The sequence below is a fragment of the Arachis stenosperma genome, chromosome 3 (assembly GCF_014773155.1).
Source record: "Arachis stenosperma cultivar V10309 chromosome 3, arast.V10309.gnm1.PFL2, whole genome shotgun sequence".
Taxonomy (NCBI): domain Eukaryota; kingdom Viridiplantae; phylum Streptophyta; class Magnoliopsida; order Fabales; family Fabaceae; genus Arachis; species Arachis stenosperma.
The window spans coordinates 143,925,521-143,947,035 of record NC_080379.1 but is presented as its reverse complement, the minus strand read 5'-3'; the positions used below and the strand labels follow the sequence as shown (position 1 = coordinate 143,947,035).

General features: G+C 38.4%; 1 protein-coding gene and 1 non-coding gene across 2 annotated transcripts; both read left to right on the top strand.

Annotated features, from left to right (window-relative positions):
- Positions 1 to 5,585: 5,585 nt before the first annotated feature.
- LOC130966799 (protein EXPRESSION OF TERPENOIDS 1-like) lies at positions 5,586 to 6,056 on the top strand. The gene has a single exon (XM_057891622.1). It carries the CDS (start codon positions 5,586 to 5,588, stop codon positions 6,054 to 6,056), a length of 471 nt encoding a protein of 156 aa, XP_057747605.1.
- A 9,010-nt stretch (positions 6,057 to 15,066) lies between these two features.
- LOC130972484 (small nucleolar RNA R71) lies at positions 15,067 to 15,170 on the top strand. Its single transcript, XR_009083649.1, has one exon. It is a non-coding gene; the product is annotated as a small nucleolar RNA R71 (small nucleolar RNA).
- Positions 15,171 to 21,515: the final 6,345 nt, after the last annotated feature.

The following is a 21,515-nucleotide window of genomic DNA, read 5'->3' as shown; positions in this document are numbered from 1 at the left end:
CCTTGATCTCCCAGTGAACTAACAGAGCCTTCTTTATTTCTGGTCGGAGCCAGGTCTTTGGGTGATCCCGCCCCTCACGAACATCCTCCATCATCTGCTGTAGCCGCTGACCCATTCGATGGTCATATATCTTCCTAATAAGGGCATCATTCTCAACGGTCCATATAAAGTGCAGCTGCACAAAGAAACTTTAAAATTAGTTAATCAAAATAGCATATATAAACTAGTTAAAAAGGTTTGAAAAAAAATAATTGGTGCCTATTTCTGAAACCATTGCTCTCTAGTCTCAGAAGGGATCTTCTTGTAGCTGGGCTAGGAATGATTGTACATAAACTTGATGACGTTGGTCATCTCCTGAGTACATGTGTTGTTGTTCGGTGCAAACCTATCAACAATCCACAAACAAACTAATATGGCAATATAAATTAAAACTTCAAAGATTTTTATTAGAAATTTCGATAGGGTTTCATCTATAACTAGAATGCACCACAAACTCTATCCATTAACAATTAACTTAAACAACACCAAATGTCAATAATCAATGAAAAACAGACAATAATCAAGAATCAATATCTATAAATCCATTAAAACCACTAAACTAGATTCACTAATTAGACACTTTCATCAATTAAATAATCAAGAAACATGAGATACTTTCAATCATTCAAACCTACAACCCTAAATTCACTAAACTAGAATTAATAATCAAACACTTTCAGTAATTCAATAATTAGAAAACATGACATACTTTCAACCATTCAAACCTATAACCCTAAATCTACTAAACTAGAATCAATAATCAGATACTTTCAGCAATTCAATAATCAGGAAATATATAAGACTTAAAGTGATAATTACCCCATGCCACCTTCAGGCCAAATCATCAACTGTACAATGGAAGGTGGTGGAGGGGCATCACCTGCCTCACTTCCATGAGAGGAGTCCGGGGCCGCGGCTTTCGTTGCCAGAGACGGCGTCACTGTGGCAGCGGGTTGCTGAGTGGTTGGAAGAGGTGTCATTGCTGTAGACAGAGGGACGTAGTTGGGGTTAGGGACCATGATGAATAGCTGGTCCGATAAACCCGCAACCTGTTACATCACTAGGATAGTCAGAGTAGAGGGGGAGGACCCAGAATTCCCAGGGATACCAGAAGAAACCCTCCCTCTACCATGATCACGACCACGTTCGCGACCATGTCTACGACTAGAAGCTTGATCCGCAACTCCTCTACCTATTGTCATGTCTGCAAATAACATATCAATTAATAGAAATTCAGAACAACAAATTAGATACTAAGTGTGGGAAACACTTCAATCAAGGCAACAATTAAGGTAAAAATCGACGCAAAGGAAAGTGAAGGTAGCATACGCTAAATTGAGGTAATTTGTATAATGTTGTGACATGAGAGAAAGTAATGTGTGTATTCTTAGTGTGTGCGCCGTTTAGAACACACACATTGGTCGCTTAAAAGCATTATGTCACAACAACCAATCAAGAATTCAATTCCCTCGAATTAGCACGCCTAATATGTTTTTAAGAAGACTTGGAAGTTAAAGCAACCAAACACGTCAAAAACGCACTAAAAGACTTAGGTAATAAGAATTGATGCAATTGTAATGAATTGTGCAAAGAGGAGTTTTAGAGTGTGTTGTGTTGTGATTGAAGTTCCATATTTTTCCAAAGAAACCAACTTGGCATTTACACACAACATATATACTCAAAACCCAATTAGCAAATAATTTCCAACACATTACGATCCTTTATCCTTCATTCTACATAATTGTTTATTCTAAATTTTCATGATATGATATCAGAACTTTATGTCTGAAAGTCTAGAGTTCGATCCTTAATGAATCCCAAAAGTGAAAAAAAAACATAAGATAAATAAAAGAAGAAAAAGAATGCCTATGTAAAAATTAGGCAAACCCAAAAGAAACTCTTGTTTGAGTGTTAAAGAGATATAAGCATTCATGTTGTCTTATCATTGTTGAATGTTACTATTAAATTTATAATCTATCTAAATTTTCTTCCTAGCATAACTATTTCAATAAAATAGAAAATACATAATCTTACCTTTTTTTATTATGCAACCATTATCGAACTAGATACTAACTTTAATTAGTTATAGTTAGTTAAAAGTAATTAGAAAATAATTAGAGTTAGTTGTATAGTTAGATTGATGAATGATGAAAAATATATGTGACTGTAATTCACTCAATTTGTTACAAGTGGGTGACTGATAGAGTAAGTAACATCTAACTGCTTTATATATCATTGTAGTGATAGATTAAAACTTAAACTTCTCATTTTTGGTTCCCTTCTATAAAGTGAATGCAGAATCAGTTTTTCCTCTTTCATCCATAACCTTCTTCTTTTTTTAATCAAAAGTTCAACACAACAAGGTGGAGTAACAAAGCAAATAGAACAAGACAAGAAGGCTACAAGTAAACCCTAGAAATCTCCGACAGTGCCATCAACAACAAAAAATTAGTCCAAAATCACTCTACTCTTGTAGCTCCTAATTGACCTGATAATTATTCCTGCAACACTTGCTACTTGATTTTTGAAGATTCTATCATTCTTTTCCAGTCAAGAACTCCAAACAATAACAAAAAATCAAACAATCACCTATTACGTTCTTCTTTTTTGACAAATACACCTGTTCAACTCTCAAAAAGTTGTTTAATAGTTCTTAGAATAGACAATGATTTATCAGAAGCCAACAACTAAGCGCACCACACCTTCCTGATTTCACTATCCAGTTGACGTATCCTCAACTCAATATCACCAAACTTCTCCTTATGCCATCTACTCAACCGTCAAATTCGTCAACATTCTAGTAAAACGAATCTCTCCTAAACCCCACCATTCCTCCTTCGCCATTCTAAGAAAACCCTAAAGTGTGAACAAATTCAATTCTTCCCATACAGTACACTTTTCCTCTCTTATACACAACCCTCTTTCCTCTTAGTAGTAGTTACCAAACCTAAACATCATATCATCCCACATAAACAATACACCTCTAAAAGCACCCTTCAAACCCACAAATTCCCAACCCACTACACCATTTCCCCAAACTTGCACTACAACAAACTTAGTAACCACCTCCTTTTTTGTATCTATCAATCCTAACATGTTCACAACATCCTCTCGCTTAATTTTTTTTTATCATTCTCAACCTTTCAGTACCCTCTAAACTCCTTACATTCCATGAACTAAAATCATTTAAAATCTTTGTTACACACCTTATTCCGATTTTTAGGACAGCTCATTCTTGCTTCCTTCTGTTTTGCTAGCTTTCTTTTTTGTGCAATTGCTTCATTCTGTTCTTAGAAAATAGACATGATGTCGTCATCCTCATCATATAAAATAGCTCCTGACTCCACTGCCAAATCCCAAATTGCTCTATTTTCTGCCATATCAGCTTCCCGGCTTCCTCCTTGTGTTTCCTGATTATTGTCATTGTTCGCGTCCTTTTCTGAATTTCCCAAATCCTCTAAATTCCTTAAATCCCCATCTTCCCTCAAACTAGTTTCCTCTACCACTATATTTCCATTCTCTGAGTCTGATGTCTTTGCTTCAGCCCCCTTCATCGGTCCTAATCTATGCAAATTCTCCAACTCCTTACTAGGTGTTATCTCCCTTGCTTCATTGTCCCTACATATGACACCAATATCATTATCAAGGATCGCGGGAGTCCTGCTCGACCCGTCATCAAAACTCATCTTCAAACACATTCTATGTACCACACTTGTATTTTTGTTCCCCTCCCCCGTGCTGTTCAGGAGCTGCACTGCCGCTGGATCAACCTCCTTCCCGGCATAGTTCTGTTTCGTGAGTGCGCCCAAAATTGTGACCGCTTCATTGTCTTCACGATAGCACCACCTGCACAAATAGCATCAACGCCGCCGCCAGTGGCTTCCGCCCGCACTACTCCCTATCCTGTCGTTTCTTCACTATCCACAACAGCATCTTCCCCTTCCACACCCCTCCCCTTACTGTCTCCGGCACCAGCCAAACTCGCCAACAACACCCTCACCAAGGAGTCCATGTGGAGTTGCACCACAACATACCCGGCCTCACACCATGGTCACATCGCGTAACAACAGTGCCGTCGGCTGGGGCAGTGCCATTCCCTGCAACAATCTGCAACACTCCCCTCCCCATGTTATGCATTCCTGGTTCTCTTCCATGTGGGTTAACCCCTTCTGCCCAACACCTAAGGCCAGATTCAACAAATGGGCCTTTTTGTGTTTGGCCCAAGCCACACCTCTCCCCTTTAGAGAACTGAACTCCTCTATTGGGCCTCATATGATTTAAAAGAGCCTTATCTGAACTTATATCCACTAACTCAGCTACCTCATGCTTTATACCCCCATACTCCCAAGTTCTTGTTCTTTCAGATATTCCTCATTACTAATTGAAAGGGATTCCAACGAATCTGCGCTCACCGTAACTGCTGCTTTTTTCATAGGATTAGCCATTTTCCATTTCAAGAAATCCTCATGCCATTCATCTAAAATATCTATGGCAATTACTTTTCTATCCTTGTCTTCATCTTCCTTCCGAATCACCATCTCTGTCGCATCCCAACCCAGCTCCAATGGTTCTTTATGAACCTCAATTTTTTTGCTTTCATTGTGTCCCAAGACAATTCTATCCTTCTCCAGACATCCACTATTAGTCTCAAACTAGTTATCCACCCTTACCATGCCCGCAACCCTCCTCCTATACTTAGCCTCACCCACAAAGATCGTTTTACTTCTCAAATGCATTCCATTCATCTCTTTCACGGCCTTTGATGCTCCTCCTTTCATAGTATACCTGATGAAAGTTAAAAAATGTATCCATCCAGGTTTCTCTTTACAAGACAAAAATATATCAATTATTCGTCCTGTCCACTTAAACATATGAAATAATTCCTTCTTTGAAACATCTTCTGGTAAATTATCCATAAAAATAGTAAAAGATTCACTCTCCAAATGTTGATACTCTTCTTAGTTCCAAATCCATAGATCTTTGCCATGGTGCGATTGCCTATCTCTACCCCACCTTGTGTTTCTCCACCCTTCTTGCTTTCTCATTATCCCCCTAGTACTAAACTAAGACATTCATTCTTTCCATCCATAACCTTCTTCCCCTTCTCTTTCTCCTCCTCTTTCTTCTTATCAGCGTCTGAACTCATACCAATGTGATGATGAGAGTAGCTTCAATATCTGAGACTTTAACCATTTTCTGCAGTATTTATTTTTTTTAGTAAATTCATAAATAAATTATTTATTATTTTACTGTAATATAAATATATTTTAAATCATATATATTTAGAGATGAATGAAAAAAATATGGAAAAACTACCATTTGTACCCATGAATTTTGTGAACGCTAACAAAAATACCCATCAAACAAGAAAACTAACGTTGTATCCATGAAAGATGGGTTCTGTGTGACAATAGTATCCAAAGCGTGATTTTTCATTAAATTTTTAATAAAATTCCCAAATTATCCCTTCTATCTTCTTCCCCAAATTCCAAATTTCATAATCCTTATCCTTCGTCTTCCTCCTCTGCTGCTGCCAGCCACCAGGCATGAAGACGTTTCCTCCCTCCAACACCTTTTATTGGTACAAGAATGAAGACGTTTCCTCGTACCGAGGTGGCTTGGAGCTGTGGAACCATCATCATCATCATCACCAACCGAAACACGACCTCATACTTCAAGAAAGGCCTCTCTTCTACCAAGATCTTTACAACTCTGTGGCTGCTCTAGGAGTGGGTCCAACCACTGTATCCAACGATCAGTCACCCTCGAGATCGGCTTTCCTGGTGACGGCGTCGGTCGTGGAGAGCGGAGCAGCAAGTGGAGCAGGAAGTGGAGCAGGTGGGATTAGCTGCCAGGACTGCGGGAACCAGGCGAAGAAGGATTGCCCTCACATGCGGTGCAGGACATGCTGCAAGAGCCATGGCTTTGATTGCCAAACACATGTGAAGAGTACTTGGGTTCCCGCTTCAAAGCACCGCGAGAGGCAGCATCAACTCGCCTCTATCCAACAACAATAGCTTCTTGCTGCTGATGTTTCCAAGCGCCAAAGAGATCATGCTTGGTGGTTGGCAGCAGCAGAAGAGGAAGACAAAGGATGAGGGTTGTGAAATTTGGAATTTGGGGAAGAAGATAAAAGGGGTAATTTGAAAATTTTATTAAAAAGTCAACAAAAAATCACGATTTGGGTATTATTGTCACACGAAACCCATTTTTCATGGGTACAATGTTAGTTTTCTTGTTTGATGGGTAATTTTGTCAGTGTTCGCAAAATTCATGGGTACAAATGGTAGTTTCTCCAAAAAATATTTATAAATAAAGATATTTTTTCATCAACAATGTTTTCATACAATTTTAATTAATTAAAAAATTGATTGAGAATAAAATAACAACAAAATGTAAGAAAATTGATGAAATATCAAATTAAAAAAGAAAATTATGAACTCATTTTCTTCACAGTGAAATACCTATTCTTTTTTTTATACCTAAATTATGCATATTTATTCTATCTATAAATATTTTAAAGGATGTTTTATAGAAAAAAATAAATAAAAAAAATCAATATGAATTGGTGTGATAGTTGAGTATTTTTATTGAATTTATAGTCATTGTAACATAGCTGTTTAAATAGAAAAGGCATGTTCTTTTCATCCGTTCAAACTTTTAGAATAAATAGTATCATGACATTGATATGGTATTAGAAGTCTGTGTTATAATCATTTCTGTTATCTTATCATTGTTGAGTGTTACTATTGAATTTATAATTGGTGCACGAAATTGTGATCATTGGTGGACGAAATTGTGATTCATTTGTTATTGTATTTTGTAAAATTCATTGCTTTTTCTTTCCCTGGCAACGGCGCCAAAAACATGATGCCAATACCATGGTTCACAACTATGTGTGGTCACAACTCCGTTCAACTTAACCAGCAAGTGTACTGGGTCATCCAAGTAATACCTTACGTGAGTAAGGGTTGATCCCACAGAGATTGTTGGTATGAAGCAAGCTATGGTCATCTTGTAAATCTCAGTCAGGCGGATTATAATTGATTATGGATTTTCAAATAATAATAAATAATAAACAGGAAATAAAGATAAAGTTACTCATGTATTTCCATGGTGGGAATTTCAGATAGGCGTATGGAGATGCTGTGCTCCTCCTGAATCTCTGCTTTCCTACTGCTTCTATTCAATTTTATCACTCCCTTCTATGGCAAGCTGTATGTAGGGAATCACCGTTGTCAATGGCTACATCCCATCCTCTCAGTGAAAATGGTCCAAATGCTCTGTCACAGCACGGCTAATCATCTGTCAGTTCTCAATCAGGTTGGAATAGAATCCCTTGATTCTTTTGCGTCTGTCACTAACGCCCAGCCTTCAGGAGTTTGAAGCTCGTCACAGTCATTCAATCCCGGAATCCTACTCGGAATATCACAGACAAGGTTAGACTTTCCGGATTCCCATGAATGCCGCCATCAATTCTAGCTTATACCACGAAGATTCTGATTAAGGAATCCAAGAGATATGCGCCCGGCCTAAGGTAGAACGGAAGTGGTTGTCAGTTGATGAGCGGATAATTTATACGCTTTTTGGCATTATTTTGAATATGTTTTTAGTATGTTTTAGTTAGTTTTTATTATATTTTTACTAGTTTTTAGTTAAAATTCACTTTTCTGGACTTTACTATGAGTTTGTGTATTTTTTTGTGATTTCAGGTATTTTCTGGCTGAAATTAAGGGACCTGAGCAAAAATCTGATTCAGAGACTGAAAAGGACTGCAGATGCTGTTAGATTCTGACCTCCCTGCACTCGAAGTGGATTTTCTAGAGCTATAGAAGCCCAATTGGCGCGCTCTCAACGGCGTTGGAAAGTAGACATCCTGGGCTTTCCAGCAATGTATAATAGTCCATACTTTGCTCGAGATTTGATGGCCCAAACCGGCATTCCAAATCAGCTCAAGAATGCCCGGCGTTAACCGCCGGAACTGACACAAGAATGGGAGTTAAACGCCCAAACTGGCACAAAAGCTGGCGTTTAACTCCAAGAAAAGTCTCTACGCATGAAAGCTTCAATGCTCAGCCCAAGCACACACCAAGTGGGCCCGGAAATGGATTTTTATGTCATTTACTCATTTCTGTAAAGCCTAGGCTACTAGTTCTCTACAAATAGGACCTTTTGCTATTGTATTATAAATCTTTTGATCATTTTTCGATCTTAGGATCATCTTTGGACACCTAGTTCTTAGATCATTGGGAGGCTGGCCATTTGGCCATGCTTAGACCTTGTTCTTATGTATTTTCAACGGTGGAGTTTCTACACACCATAGATTAAGGTGTGGAGCTCTGCTGTACCTCGAGTATTAATGCAATTACTATTGTTCTTCTATTCAATTCAGCTTGTTCTTGTTCTAAGATATCACTTGTTCCTCAACTTGATGAATGTGATGATCCGTGACACTCATCATCATTCTCACCTATGAACGTGTGCCTGACAACCACCTCCGTTCTACCTTAGATTGAGTGGATATCTCTTGGATCCCTTAATCGGAATCTTCGTGGTATAAGCTAGAATTGATGGCGGCATTCAAGAGAATCCGGAAGGTCTAAACCTTGTCTGTGGTATTCTGAGTAGGATTCAATGATTGAATGACTGTGACGAGCTTCAAACTTCTGAAGGCTGGGCGTTAGTGACAGACGCAAAAGAATCAATTGATTCTATTCCAACCTGATTGAGAACCGACAGATGATTAGCCGTGCCGTGACAAGGTGCGTTGAACATTTTCACTGAGAGGACGGGACTGTAGCCACTGACAACAGTGATGCCCAACATACAGCTTGCCATGGAAAGGAGTAAGAAGGATTGGATGAAGACAGTAGAAAAGCAGAGAGACAGAAGGGACAAAGCATCTCCATGTGCTTATCTGAAATTCTCACCAATGAATTACATAAGTATCTCTATCTTTATTTTATGCTTTATTCATATATCATTCATAACCATTTGAATCTGCCTGACTAAGATTTACAAGGTGACCATAGCTTGCTTCATACCAACAATCTCCGTGGGATCGACCCTTACTCGCGTAAGGTTTATTACTTGGACGACCCAGTGCACTTGCTGGTTAGTTGTGCAAAGTTGTGAAATTATGTTTAGACCATGGTATTGAGCACTAAGTTTTTGGAGTCATTACCGGGGATTGTTTGAGTTGTGAAAAGTAGAGATCACAATTTCGTGCACCATCAGTCACGCGCGTTCATAGGTGAGAATGATGATGAGTGTCACGGATCATCAAATTCATCAAGTTGAAGTGCAACAAATATCTTAGAATAGGAATAAAGAAAATCGAATAGAAAATAGTAGTAATTGCATTGAAACTTGAGGTACAGCAGAGCTCCACACCCTTAATCTATGGTGTGTAGAAACTCCACCGTTGAAAATACATAAGTGAAAGGTTCAGGCATGGCCGAATGGCCAGCCCCCAAAACGTGATCAATAGCCTCCTAAGATGAAGAATAATACAAAACTGAGATCAAAGATGTCTAATACAATAGTAAACTATCCTATTTATACTAGACTAGCTACTAGGGTTTACATGAGTAAGTAATTGATGCATAAATCCACTTCCGGGACCCACTTGGTGTATGTTTGGGCTGAGCTTGATCTATCCACGAGCTGAGGCTTCTCTTGGAGTTGAACGCCAATTTATAACGTGTTTTGGGCGTTCAACTCCGGGTCGTGACGTGTTTCTGGCGTTTGACTCCAGACAGCAACATGGAACTGGCGTTGAGCGCCAGTTTACGTCGTCAATTTCTGAATAAAGTATGGACTATTATATATTGCTGGAAAGATCTGGATGTCTACTTTCCAACGCCATTGAGAGCGTACCATTTGGAGTTCTGTAGCTCCAGAAAATCCATTTTGAGTGCAGGGAGGTCAGATTCCAACAGCATCAGCAGTCCTTTGTCAGCCTCCTTATCAGAGTTTTGCTCAAGTCCCTCAATTTCAGCCAGAAATTACCTGAAATCACAGAAAAACACACAAACTCATAGTAAAGTCCAGAAATGTGAATTTAACATAAAAACTAATGAAAACATCCCTAAAAGTAGCTTGAACTTACTAAAAACTACCTAAAAACAATGCCAAAAAGCGTATAAATTATCCGCTCATCACAACACCAAACTTAAATTGTTGCTTGTCCCCAAGCAACTGAAAATCAATTAGGATAAAAAGAAGAGAATATACTATGAATTCCAAAATATCAATGAATATTAATTCTAATTAGATGAGCGGGACTTGTAGCTTTTTGCTTCTGAACAGTTTTGGCATCTCACTTTTTCCTTTGAAGTTCAGAATGATTGGCTTCTCTAGGAACTTAGAATTTTGGATAGTGTTATTGACTTTCCTAGTTAAGTATGTTGATTCTTGAACACAGCTACTTATGAGTATTGGCTGTGGCCCTAAGCACTTTGTTTTCCAGTATTACCACCGGATACATAAATGCCACAGACACATGACTGGGTGAACCTTTTCAGATTGTGACTCAGCTTTGCTAGAGTCCCCAGTTAGAGGTGTCCAGAGCTCTTAAACACACTCTTTTTGCTTTGGATCATGACTTTAACCACTCAGTCTCAAGCTTTTCACTTGGACCTGCATGCCACAAGCACATGGTTAGGGACAGCTTGATTTAGCTGCTTAGGCCTGAATTTTATTTCGTTGGGCCGTCCTATCCATTGATGCTCAAAGCCTTGGATCCTTTTTACCCTTGCCTTTTGGTTTTAAGGGCTATTGGCTTTTTCTTTTTCTTTCTATTTTTTTTCGCAAGCCTTTGCTTTTTCACTACTTTTTCTTGCTTCAAGAATCAATTTTATGATTTTTCAGATCATCAATAACATTTCTCTTATTCATCATTCTTTCAAGAGCCAACAGTTTTAACATTCATAAACAACAAGATCAAAAATATGCACTGTTCAAGCATTCATTCAGAAAACAAAAAGTATTGTCACCACATCAATATAATTAAACTAAATTCAAAGATAAATTCGAAATTCATGTACTTCTTGTTCTTTTGAATTAAAAACATTTTTCATTTTAAGAAAGGTGAAGGATTAATGGAATTATTCATAACTTTAAGACATAGTTACTAAACACTAATGATCATGAAGTAGAGACACAAAACATAAATGAACATAACATAAAAACCGAAAAAGCAGGAAGAAATAAGAACAAGGAATGAATCCACCTTAGTGGCGTCTTCTTCTTGAAGGACCAACAATGTCCTTAAGCTCTTCTATGTCCCTTCCTTGCCTTTGTTGCTCCTCCCTCATTGCTCTTTGATCTTCTCTTATTTCATGGAGAATGATGGAGTGCTCATGATGTTCCACCCTTAATTGTTCCATATTGTAGCTCAAATCTTCTAAGGAAGTGTTGAGTTATTCCCAATAGTTGTTGGGAGGAAAGTGCATCCCTTGAGGCATCTCAGGGATTTCTTGATGATGAGCTTCCTCATGCATCTCTTGAGATCCGTAGAGGGTCTCTCTTGCTTGCTCAATCCTCTTCTTGGTGATGGGCTTATCCTCTTCAATGGGGATGTCTCCTTCTATGATAACTCCAGCTGAGTAACATAGATGGCAAATAAGGTGAGGAAAAGCTAGCCTTGCCATGGTGGAGGGCTTTTCGGCTATTTTGTAGATTTCATTGGAGATGACTTCATGAACTTCTACTTCCTCTCCAATCATGATGCTATAAATCATGATGGCCCAATCCACAGTAACTTCAGATAGGTTGCTAGTGGGAATGATGGAGCGTTGAATGAACTCTAACCATCCTCTAGCCACAGGCTTGAGGTCCAGTCTTCTTAGTTGAACTGGCTTGCCTTTGGAGTCTCTTTTCCATTGATCTCCTTCCACACATATGTCCATTAGGACTTGGTCCAACCTTTGATTAAAGTTGACCCTTCTAGTGTAGGGGCGTACATCTCCTTGCATCATGGGCAAGTGGAACGCCAACCTCACATTTTCCGGACTAAAATCTAAGTATTTCCCCTGAACCATTGTGAGATAATTCTTTGGACTCGGGTTCATACTTTGATCATGGTTCCTAGTGATCCATGCATTGGCATAGAATTCTTGAACCATTAAGATTCCGACTTGTTGCATGGGGTTAGTTAGGACTTCCCAACCTCTTCTTTGGATTTCATGTTGGATCTCCAGATACTCATTTTTCTTGAGCTTGAAAGGGACCTCAGGGATCACCTTCTTCTTTGCCACAACATCATAGAAGTGGTCTTGATGGCTTTTGGAGATGAATCTTTCTATCTCCCATGACTCGGAGGTGGAAGCTTTTATCTTCCCTTTTCCTTTTCTAGAGGATTCTCCGGCCTTAGGTGCCATTGATGGTAATGGAAAAACAAAAAGCTTATGCTTTTACCACACTAAACTTAATATATTGCTCGCCCTCGAGCAATAGAAGAAAGAAGAGATGAAGAAGAAGAAGAAAATATGGAGGAGAGGTGAGGGGAGATGGATTCGGCCAAGGTAGAGAAGAGGGGGTTTGTGTTGTGTGAAAATGAAGTAGAATGGAAGGGTATATATAGGGAGGGGAGAGGGTGTAGTTTCGGTCATTTAGGGTGGGATTGGGTGGGAAAGTTTTTTTGAATTTTGAAGGTAGGTGGGGTTTATGGGGAAGAGTGGATAGATGTGAGTGGTGAAGGGGGTAATTGGGAAGAGAGATTGAAGTTGTTGGGAAGTGTGATATGAGGAAGAGTGTTATAGGATTAGGAGGTAAGGTGGGAATATGTTAGGTGGGGATCCTGTGGGGTCCACAGATCCTGAGATGATCCTGTGGGGTCCACAGATCCTGAGGTGTCAAGGATTTACATCCCTGTACCAATTAGGCATGTAGAATGCCTTTGCACACCATTCTGGCGTTTAAACGCCGAGATGATGCACACTCTGGGCATTCAACACCCATGTGTAGCATGTTTCTGGCGTTGAACGCCAGTTCCATGCTTGTTACTGGCGTTCAGCGCCAGCTTTCCTCAAGGCACATTCCTGGCGTTCAAATGCCAGAATGTTGCTTGTTTCTGGCGTTCAGCGCCAGATTCATGCTCTGTTCTGGCGTTGAACGCCAGCCAGATGCTCCTTACTGGCGTTGAACGCTAGTCTGTTCTTCCTCCAGGGTGTGATTTCTCTTCTGCTGTTTTTGATTCTGTTTTTAATTTTTATATTTTTTTTCGTGACTCCACATGATCATGTACCTAATAAAACATAAAATAACAATGAAATAAAATTAAAATTAGATAAATAAAAATTGGGTTGCCTCCTAACAAGCGCTCTTTTAATGTCATTAGCTTGACAGTGGGCTCTCATGGAGCCTCACAGGTGATCAGGTCAATGTTGTATAGTCCCAACACCAAACTTAGAGTTTGGTTGTGGCCTCCCAACACCAAACTTAAAGTTTGACTGTGGGGGCTCTTCTTGACTCTGAACTGAGAGAAGCTCTTTGTGCTTACTCTCTTTTGTCACAGAGGAATGGCCATGTGCCTTAAACACAAGGTAGTTCCCATTCAATTAAAGGACTAATTCACCTCTGTTGACATCTATCACAGCTCCTGCTGTGGCTAGGAAAGGTCTTCCAAGGATGATACACTCATCCTCTTCCTTCCTAGTGTCTAAGATTATAAAATCAGCAGGGATGTAAAGGCCTTCAACCTTTACTAACACGTCCTCTACCACTCCATAAGCTTGTCTTAATGACTTGTCTGCCAATTGTAATGAGAACAAGGCAGGTTGTACCTCAATGATCCCCAGCTTCTCCATTACAGAGAGTGGCATAAGATTTATCCCTGACCCCAGATCACATAGAGCTTTTTCAAAGGTCATGGTGCCTATGGTACAAGGTATTAAGAACTTGCCAGGATCTTGTCTCTTTTGAGGTAAAATTTGCTGAATCCAGGTATCTAGTTCATTAATGAGCAAGGGAGGTTCACTTTCCCAAGTCTCATTACCAAACAACTTGGCATTCAGCTTCATGATAGCTCCTAAATATTGAGCAACTTGCTCTCCAGTCATATCTTCATCCTCTTCAGAGGAAAAATAGTCTTCAGAGCTCATGAATGGCAGAAGGAGATTTAATGGAATCTCTATGGTCTCTATATGAGCCTCAGATTCCTTTGGATCCTTAATAGGAAACTCCCTCTTGCTTGAGAGACGTCCCAGGAGGTCTTCCTCACTAGGATTTTCATCCTCCTCCTCTCTTGTGCATTCGGCCATATTGATTACATCAATGACCTTGCACTCTCCTTTTGGATTCTCTTCTGTATTGCTTGGGAGAATACTGGGAGGAGTTTCAATGACTTTCTTACTCAGCTGGCCCACTTGTGCCTCCAGATTTCTGATGGAGGATCTTGTTTTACTCATGAAACTGAAAGTGGCCTTTGATAGATCAGAGACTAGATTGGCTAAATTAGAAGTATTTTGTTCAGAATTCTCTGTTTGTTGCTGAGAAGATGATGAAAAAGGCTTGCTATTGCTCAGCCTATTGCGTCCACCATTGTTAAAGCCTTGTTGAGGCTTTTGTTGATCCTTCCATGAGAAGTTTGGATGATTTCTCCATGATGAGTTATAGGTGTTTCCATAAGGTTCACCCATGTAATTAACCTCTGCCATTGCAGGGTTCTCAGGATCATAGACTTCTTCAGAAGCTGCCTCTTTAGTACTGTTGGATGCATTTTGCTATCCATTCAGACTTTGAGAGATCATGTTGACTTGCTGAGTCAACACTTTGTTCTGAGCCAATATGACATTCAGAGCATCAATTTCAAGAACTCCCTTCCTCTGAGGCGTCCCATTATTCATGGAATTCCTCTCAGAAGTGTACATGAACTGGTTATTTGCAACCATGTCAATAAGTTCTTGAGCTTCTGCAGGTGTTTTCTTTAGGTGAATGGATCCACCTGCAGAATGGTCCAGTGACATTTTCAAAAATTCAGATAGACCATAATAGAATATATCTAATATGGTCCATTCTGAGAACATGTCAGATGGACATCTTTTGGTCAATTGCTTGTATCTTTCCCAAGCTTCATAGAGGGATTCACCATCTTTTTGTTTGAAGGTCTGAACATCCACTCTAAGCTTGCTCAGCTTTTGAGGAGGAAAGAATTTATCCAAGAAGGCTGTGACCAGCTTATCCCAGGAGTCCAGGCTATCCTTAGGTTGTGAATCCAACCATATTCTAGCTCTGTCTCTTACAGCAAAAGGGAAAAGCATGAGCCTGTAGACTTCAGGATCTACTCTATTAGTCTTAACAGTCTCACAAATCTGCAAGAACTCAGTTAAAAACTGGTAAGGATCTTCAGATGGAAGTCCATAAAACTTGCAGTTCTGTTGCATTAAAGCAACTAGTTGAGGTTTAAGCTCAAAATTGTTGGCTCCAATGGCAGGAATGGAGATGCTTCTTCCATCAAATTTGGACGTTGGTTTTGTGAAGTCACCAAGCATTCTCCTTGCATTATTGTTGTTGGGTTCGGCTGCCATCTCCTTCTCTTGTTCGAAAATTTCTGAAAAGTCGTTTCTGGATTGTTTAGCTTCTCTTAGTTTCCTCTTCAGAGTCCTTTCAGGTTCAGGATCAATTTCAACAAGAGTGCCTTTTTCCTTGTTCCTGCTCATATGAAAGAGAAGAAAACAAGAAAAGAAGAGGAATCCTCTATGTCACAGTATAGAGATTCCTTTATGTTAGTAGAAGTAGAAAGGGGGAAGAGTGAAGAAGAATGGGTTCGGATTTTTTAGATAAAGAGAGGTGAAGAGAAGTGTTAGTAAATAAATAATTAAATAGAATAAGAAAAGAGAGGGAGAATTCGAAAATTAATTTTTGAAAAGGAGTTAGTAATTTTGAAAATTAAAGATAAGATATGATTAAAATTAAAATTTAAAACAATTAAAAAGAATTTTTGAAAAAGAGAGAGGTATTTTCGAAAATTAGAGAGGGAAAAGTAGTTAGGTGGTTTTGAAAAAGATAAGAAATAAAAAAGTCAAATAGTTAGTTGAAAAAGATATTAAACTCATATTTGAAAAGATTAAAAGATAAGAAGTTAAATAAGATATTTTGAAATCAAATTTTGAAAAAGATAAAATTTTTGAAGAAGATATGATAAAAGATAAGATAAAAAGATGTGATAAAAAGATATGTTTGAAAAAGATTTAATTTTTAAAATTAAAATTAATTACTTAACTAACAAGTAACTACAAGATATGATTCTAGAATTTAAAGATTGAACCTTTCTTAACAAGAAAGTAACAAACTTCAAATTTTTGAATCAATCACATTAATTGTTAGCTAATTTTTTGAAAATATGATATAAAGATAAGAAAAAGATTTTGAAAATAATTTGAAAAAGATTTTTGAAAATTTTCGAAAAACAAAGATAAAATTGAAAAGATATGATTTTTGAAAAAGATTTTGAAAAGATAAGATTTTTAAATTTTTGAAAATTTGACTTGACTGGTAAGAAATAACTAATTTTAAAAATTTTTGACTAAGTCAACTCAAATTTTCGAAAATTATGAGAAAAATAAGGAAAGGATATTTTTTTTTATTTTTGAATTTTTAATTATGAGAGAGAAAAACACAAACATGACCCAAAACATGCAACTTTTGGATCAAAATACAAGATGCATGCAAGAACATTATGAATGTCAAGATGAACACCAAGAACACTTTAAAGATCATGATGAACATCAAGAACATAATTTTGAAAAAATTTTGATGCAAAGAAAACATGCAAGACACCAAAATTGGAAATCTTTAATGCATGGACTCTAACAAACGAAAAATGCATATGAAAAATAACAAACAACACAAAACAAAAAATCATCAAGATCAACCAAGAGGATTTACCAAGAACATCTTGAAGATCATGAAGAACACTATGAATGCATGAAATTTTCGAAAAATGCAAGAAAAAATATTTTAAAGCATGCAATTGACACCAAACTTAAAAATTGACTCAGGACTCAAACAAGAAACACAAAATATTTTTTGTTTTTATAATTTTATAATTTTTTTAGATTTTTATTAAAGTTTTTTTTCGAAAATATTTTTGGAAAAAACGAAAAAGAAAAGAAAAATTTTGAAAGAGATTTTTGAAAAGAAAATTACCTAATCTGAGCAACAAGATGAACCGTCAGTTGTCCAAACTCAACAATCCCCGGCAACGGCGCCAAAAACTTGGTGGACGAAATTGTGATTCATTTGTTATTGTATTTTGTAAAATTCATTGCTTTTTCTTTCCCTGGCAACGGCGCCAAAAACATGATGCCAATACCATGGTTTACAACTATGTGTGGTCACAACTCCGTTCAACTTAACCAGCAAGTGTACTGGGTCATCTAAGTAATACCTTACGTGAGTAAGGTTGATCACACAGAGATTGTTGGTATGAAGCAAGCTATGGTCATCTTGTAAATCTCAGTCAGGTGGATTATAATTGATTATGGATTTTCGAATAATAATAAATAATAAACAGGAAATAAAGATAAAGTTACTCATGTATTTCCATGGTGGGAATTTCAGATAGGCGTATGGAGATGCTGTGCTCCTCCTGAATCTCTGCTTTCCTACTGCTTTTATTCAATTTTATCACTCCCTTCTATGGCAAGCTGTATGTAGGGAATCACCGTTGTCAATGGCTACATCCCATCCTCTCAGTGAAAATGGTCCAAATGCTCTGTCACAGCACGGCTAATCATCTGTCAGTTCTCAATCAGGTTGGAATAGAATCCCTTGATTCTTTTGCGTCTGTCACTAACGCCCAGCCTTCAGAAGTTTGAAGCTCGTCACAGTCATTCAATCCCGGAATCCTACTCGGAATACCAAAGACAAGGTTAGACTTTCCGGATTCCCATGAATGCCGCCATCAATTCTAGCTTATACCACGAAGATTCTGATTAAGGAATCCAAGAGATATGCGTCCGGCCTAAGGTAGAACGGAAGTGGTTGTCAGTTACGCGCGTTCATAGGTGAGAATGATGATGAGTGTCACGGATCATCAAATTCATCAAGTTGAAGTGCAACGAATATCTTAGAATAGGAATAAAGAGAATTGAATAGAAAATAGTAGTAATTGCATTGAAACTTGAGGTACAGCAGAGCTCCACACCCTTAATCTATGGTGTGTAGAAACTCCACCGTTGAAAATACATAAGTGAAAGGTTCAGGCATGGCCGAATGGCCAGCCCCCAAAACGTGATCAATAGCCTCCTAAGATGAAGAATAATACAAAACTGAGACCAAAGATGTCTAATACAATAGTAAACTATCCTATTTATACTAGACTAGCTACTAGGGTTTACATGAGTAAGTAATTGATGCATAAATCCACTTCCGGGGCCCACTTGGTGAATGTTTGGGCTGAGCTTGATCTATCCACGAGCTGAGGCTTATCTTGGAGTTGAACGCCAATTTATAACGTGTTTTGGGCGTTCAACTCCGGGTCGTGACGTGTTTCTGGCGTTTGACTCCAGACAGCAACATGGAACTGGCGTTGAGCGCCAGTTTACGTCATCAATTTCCAAATAAAGTATGAACTATTATATATTGCTGGAAAGCTCTAGATGTCTACTTTCCAACGCCGTTGAGAGCGCGCCATTTGGAGTTCTGTAGCTCTAGAAAATTTATTTCGAGTGCAGGGAGGTCAGATTCCAATAGCATCAGCAGTCCTTTGTCAGCCTCCTTATCAGAATTTTGCTCAAGTCCCTCAATTTCAGCCAGAAATTACCTGAAATCACAGAAAAACACACAAACTCATAGTAAAGTCCAGAAATGTGAATTTAACATAAAAACTAATGAAAACATCCCTAAAAGTAGCTTGAACTTACTATAAACTACCTAAAAACAATGCCAAAAAGCGTATAAATTATCCGCTCATCAATCATCACAATGGCGCCAATAGACTTGGTGCTCTCAAACATGAATCACACTTCGTCACAACTCCGCACAACTAACCAGCAAGTTCACTGGGTCGTCCAAGTAATACCTTACGTGAGTAAGGGTCGATCCCACGGAGATTGTCGGCTTGAAGCAAACTATGGTCACCTTGTAAATCTCAGTCAGGCGGATTCAAATGGGTTATATAGTTTTCATAATTAAAAGATAAATAAAACATAAAGTAAAGATAGAGATACTTATGTAATTCATTGGTGAGAATTTCAGATAAGTGTATGGAGATACTTTGCTCCTTTTGAATCTCTGCTTTCCTACTGCCTTCATCCAATCCTTCATACTCCTTTCCATGGCAAGCTGTATGTAGGGTTTCACCGGCGTCAATGGCTACCTCCCATCCTCTCAGTGAAAAAGGTCCTCTACGGTTTCCCGCATGGCTAATCATATGTCGGTTCTCGATCATGTTGGAATAGGATTTACTATCCTTTTGCGTCTGTCACTACGCCCAACACTCGCGAGTTTGAAGCTCGTCACAGTCATCCCTTCCCAGATCCTACTCGGAATACCACAGACGAGGTTTAGACTTTCCGGATCTCAGGAATGGCGCCAATTATTCTAGCTTATACCACGAAGACTCTGATCTCACGGAATGGAAGGCTCGGTTGTCAGGCGAGGCAACCATGCGTCGTGGACTAGGAATCAAAGAGATACATGCTCAATCTTATGTAGAACAGAAGTGGTTGTCAGGCACTCATTCATAGGTGAGAATGATGATGAGTGTCACGGATCATCACATTCATCAGGTTGAAGTGCGAGTGAATATCTTAGAACAAGAATAAGCTGAATTGAATTGAAGAACAATAGTAATTGCATTAATACACGAGAAACAGCAGAGCTCCACACCCTTAATCTATGGTGTGTAGAAACTCCACCGTTGAAAATACATAAGTGATAATGGTCCAGGCATGGTTGTGAGGCCAGCCCCCCAAAATGTGATCAAGAGATCAAAAGATGATCAAAAGATGAAAATACAATAGTAAGAGGTCCTATTTATAATGAAACTAGCTACTAGGGTTTACAGAAATTGGTAAATGATGCATAAATCAACTTCCGGACCCACTTGGTGTGTGCTTGGGCTGAGCATTGTGCTTTACACGTGTGGAGGCTTCTCTTGGAGTTAAACGCCAGCTTTTATGCCAGTTTGGGCGTTTAACTCCAACTTTTATGCCAGTTCTGGCGTTTTAACTTCAGAATAGGGCAGAGAAGGGCCGTTTGAATGCTAGTTTGTGTCATCAAAACTCAAGCAAAGTTTGGACTATTATATATTTACAGAAAGCTCTGGATGTCTACTTTCTAACGCAATTAAGAGTGCTCTATTTGGAGTTTTGTAGCTCCAGAAAATCCACTTCGAGTGTAAGAGGTCAGAATCCAACAGCATCTGCAGTCCTTTGTCAGCCTCTAAATCAGATTTTTGCTCAGGTCCCTCAATTTCAGCCAGAAAATACCTGAAATCACAGAAAAACACACAAACTCATAGTAAAGTCCAGAAATGTGAATTTCGCTTAAAAACTAATAAAAATATCCCAAAAATTAACTAGATCCTACTAAAAACTACCTAAAAATAATGCCAAAAAGCGTATAAATTATCCGCTCATCACAACACCAAACTTAAATTGTTGCTTGTCTCCAAGCAAATGAAAACAAAATAGGATAAAATGAAGATAATATACAATGAATCCCACAATATCAATGAAACTTAGTCCCAATTAGACGAGCGGGGCTTGTAGCTTTTTGCTTCTGAACAGTTTTGGCATCTCATTTTTTCCTTTGAAGTTCAGAATGATTGGCATCTATAGGAACTCAGAATTTTAGATAGTGTTATTGATGCTCCTAGTTAAGTATGTTGATTCTTGAACACAGCTACTTTATGAGTCTTGGTCGTGGCCCTAAGCACTTTGTTTTCCAGTATTTCCACCGGATACATAAATGCCACAGATACATAACTGGGTGAACATTTTCAGATTGTGACTCAGCTTTGCTAAAGTCCCCAGTTAGAGGTGTCCAGAGTTCTTAAACACACTCTTTTGCTTTGGATTACGACTTTAACCACCCAGTCTCAAGTTTTTCACTTGGACCTGCATGCCACAAGTACATGGTTAGGGACAGCCTGATTTAACCGCTTAGGCCTGGATTTCCTTGGGCCCTCCTATCCATTAATGCTAAAAGCCTTGGATCTTTTTTACCCTTGCCTTTTGGTTTAAAGGGCTATTGGCTTTTTCTGTTTGGTTTTTCTTTTCTCTTTTTTTTTTCTCGCCAATTTTTTTTGCTCTCTCTCTTGTTTTTTCCGCAAGCTTTCTTATTCACTACTTTTTCTTGCTTCAAGAATCAATTTCATGATTTTTCAGATTACCAATAACATTTTTCCTTGTTCATCATTCTTTCAAGAGCCAGCAACTTTAACTTTCATAAACAACAAGATAAAAATATGCACTGTTCAAGCATTCATTCAGAGAACAAAAAGTATTACCACCACATCAAAATAA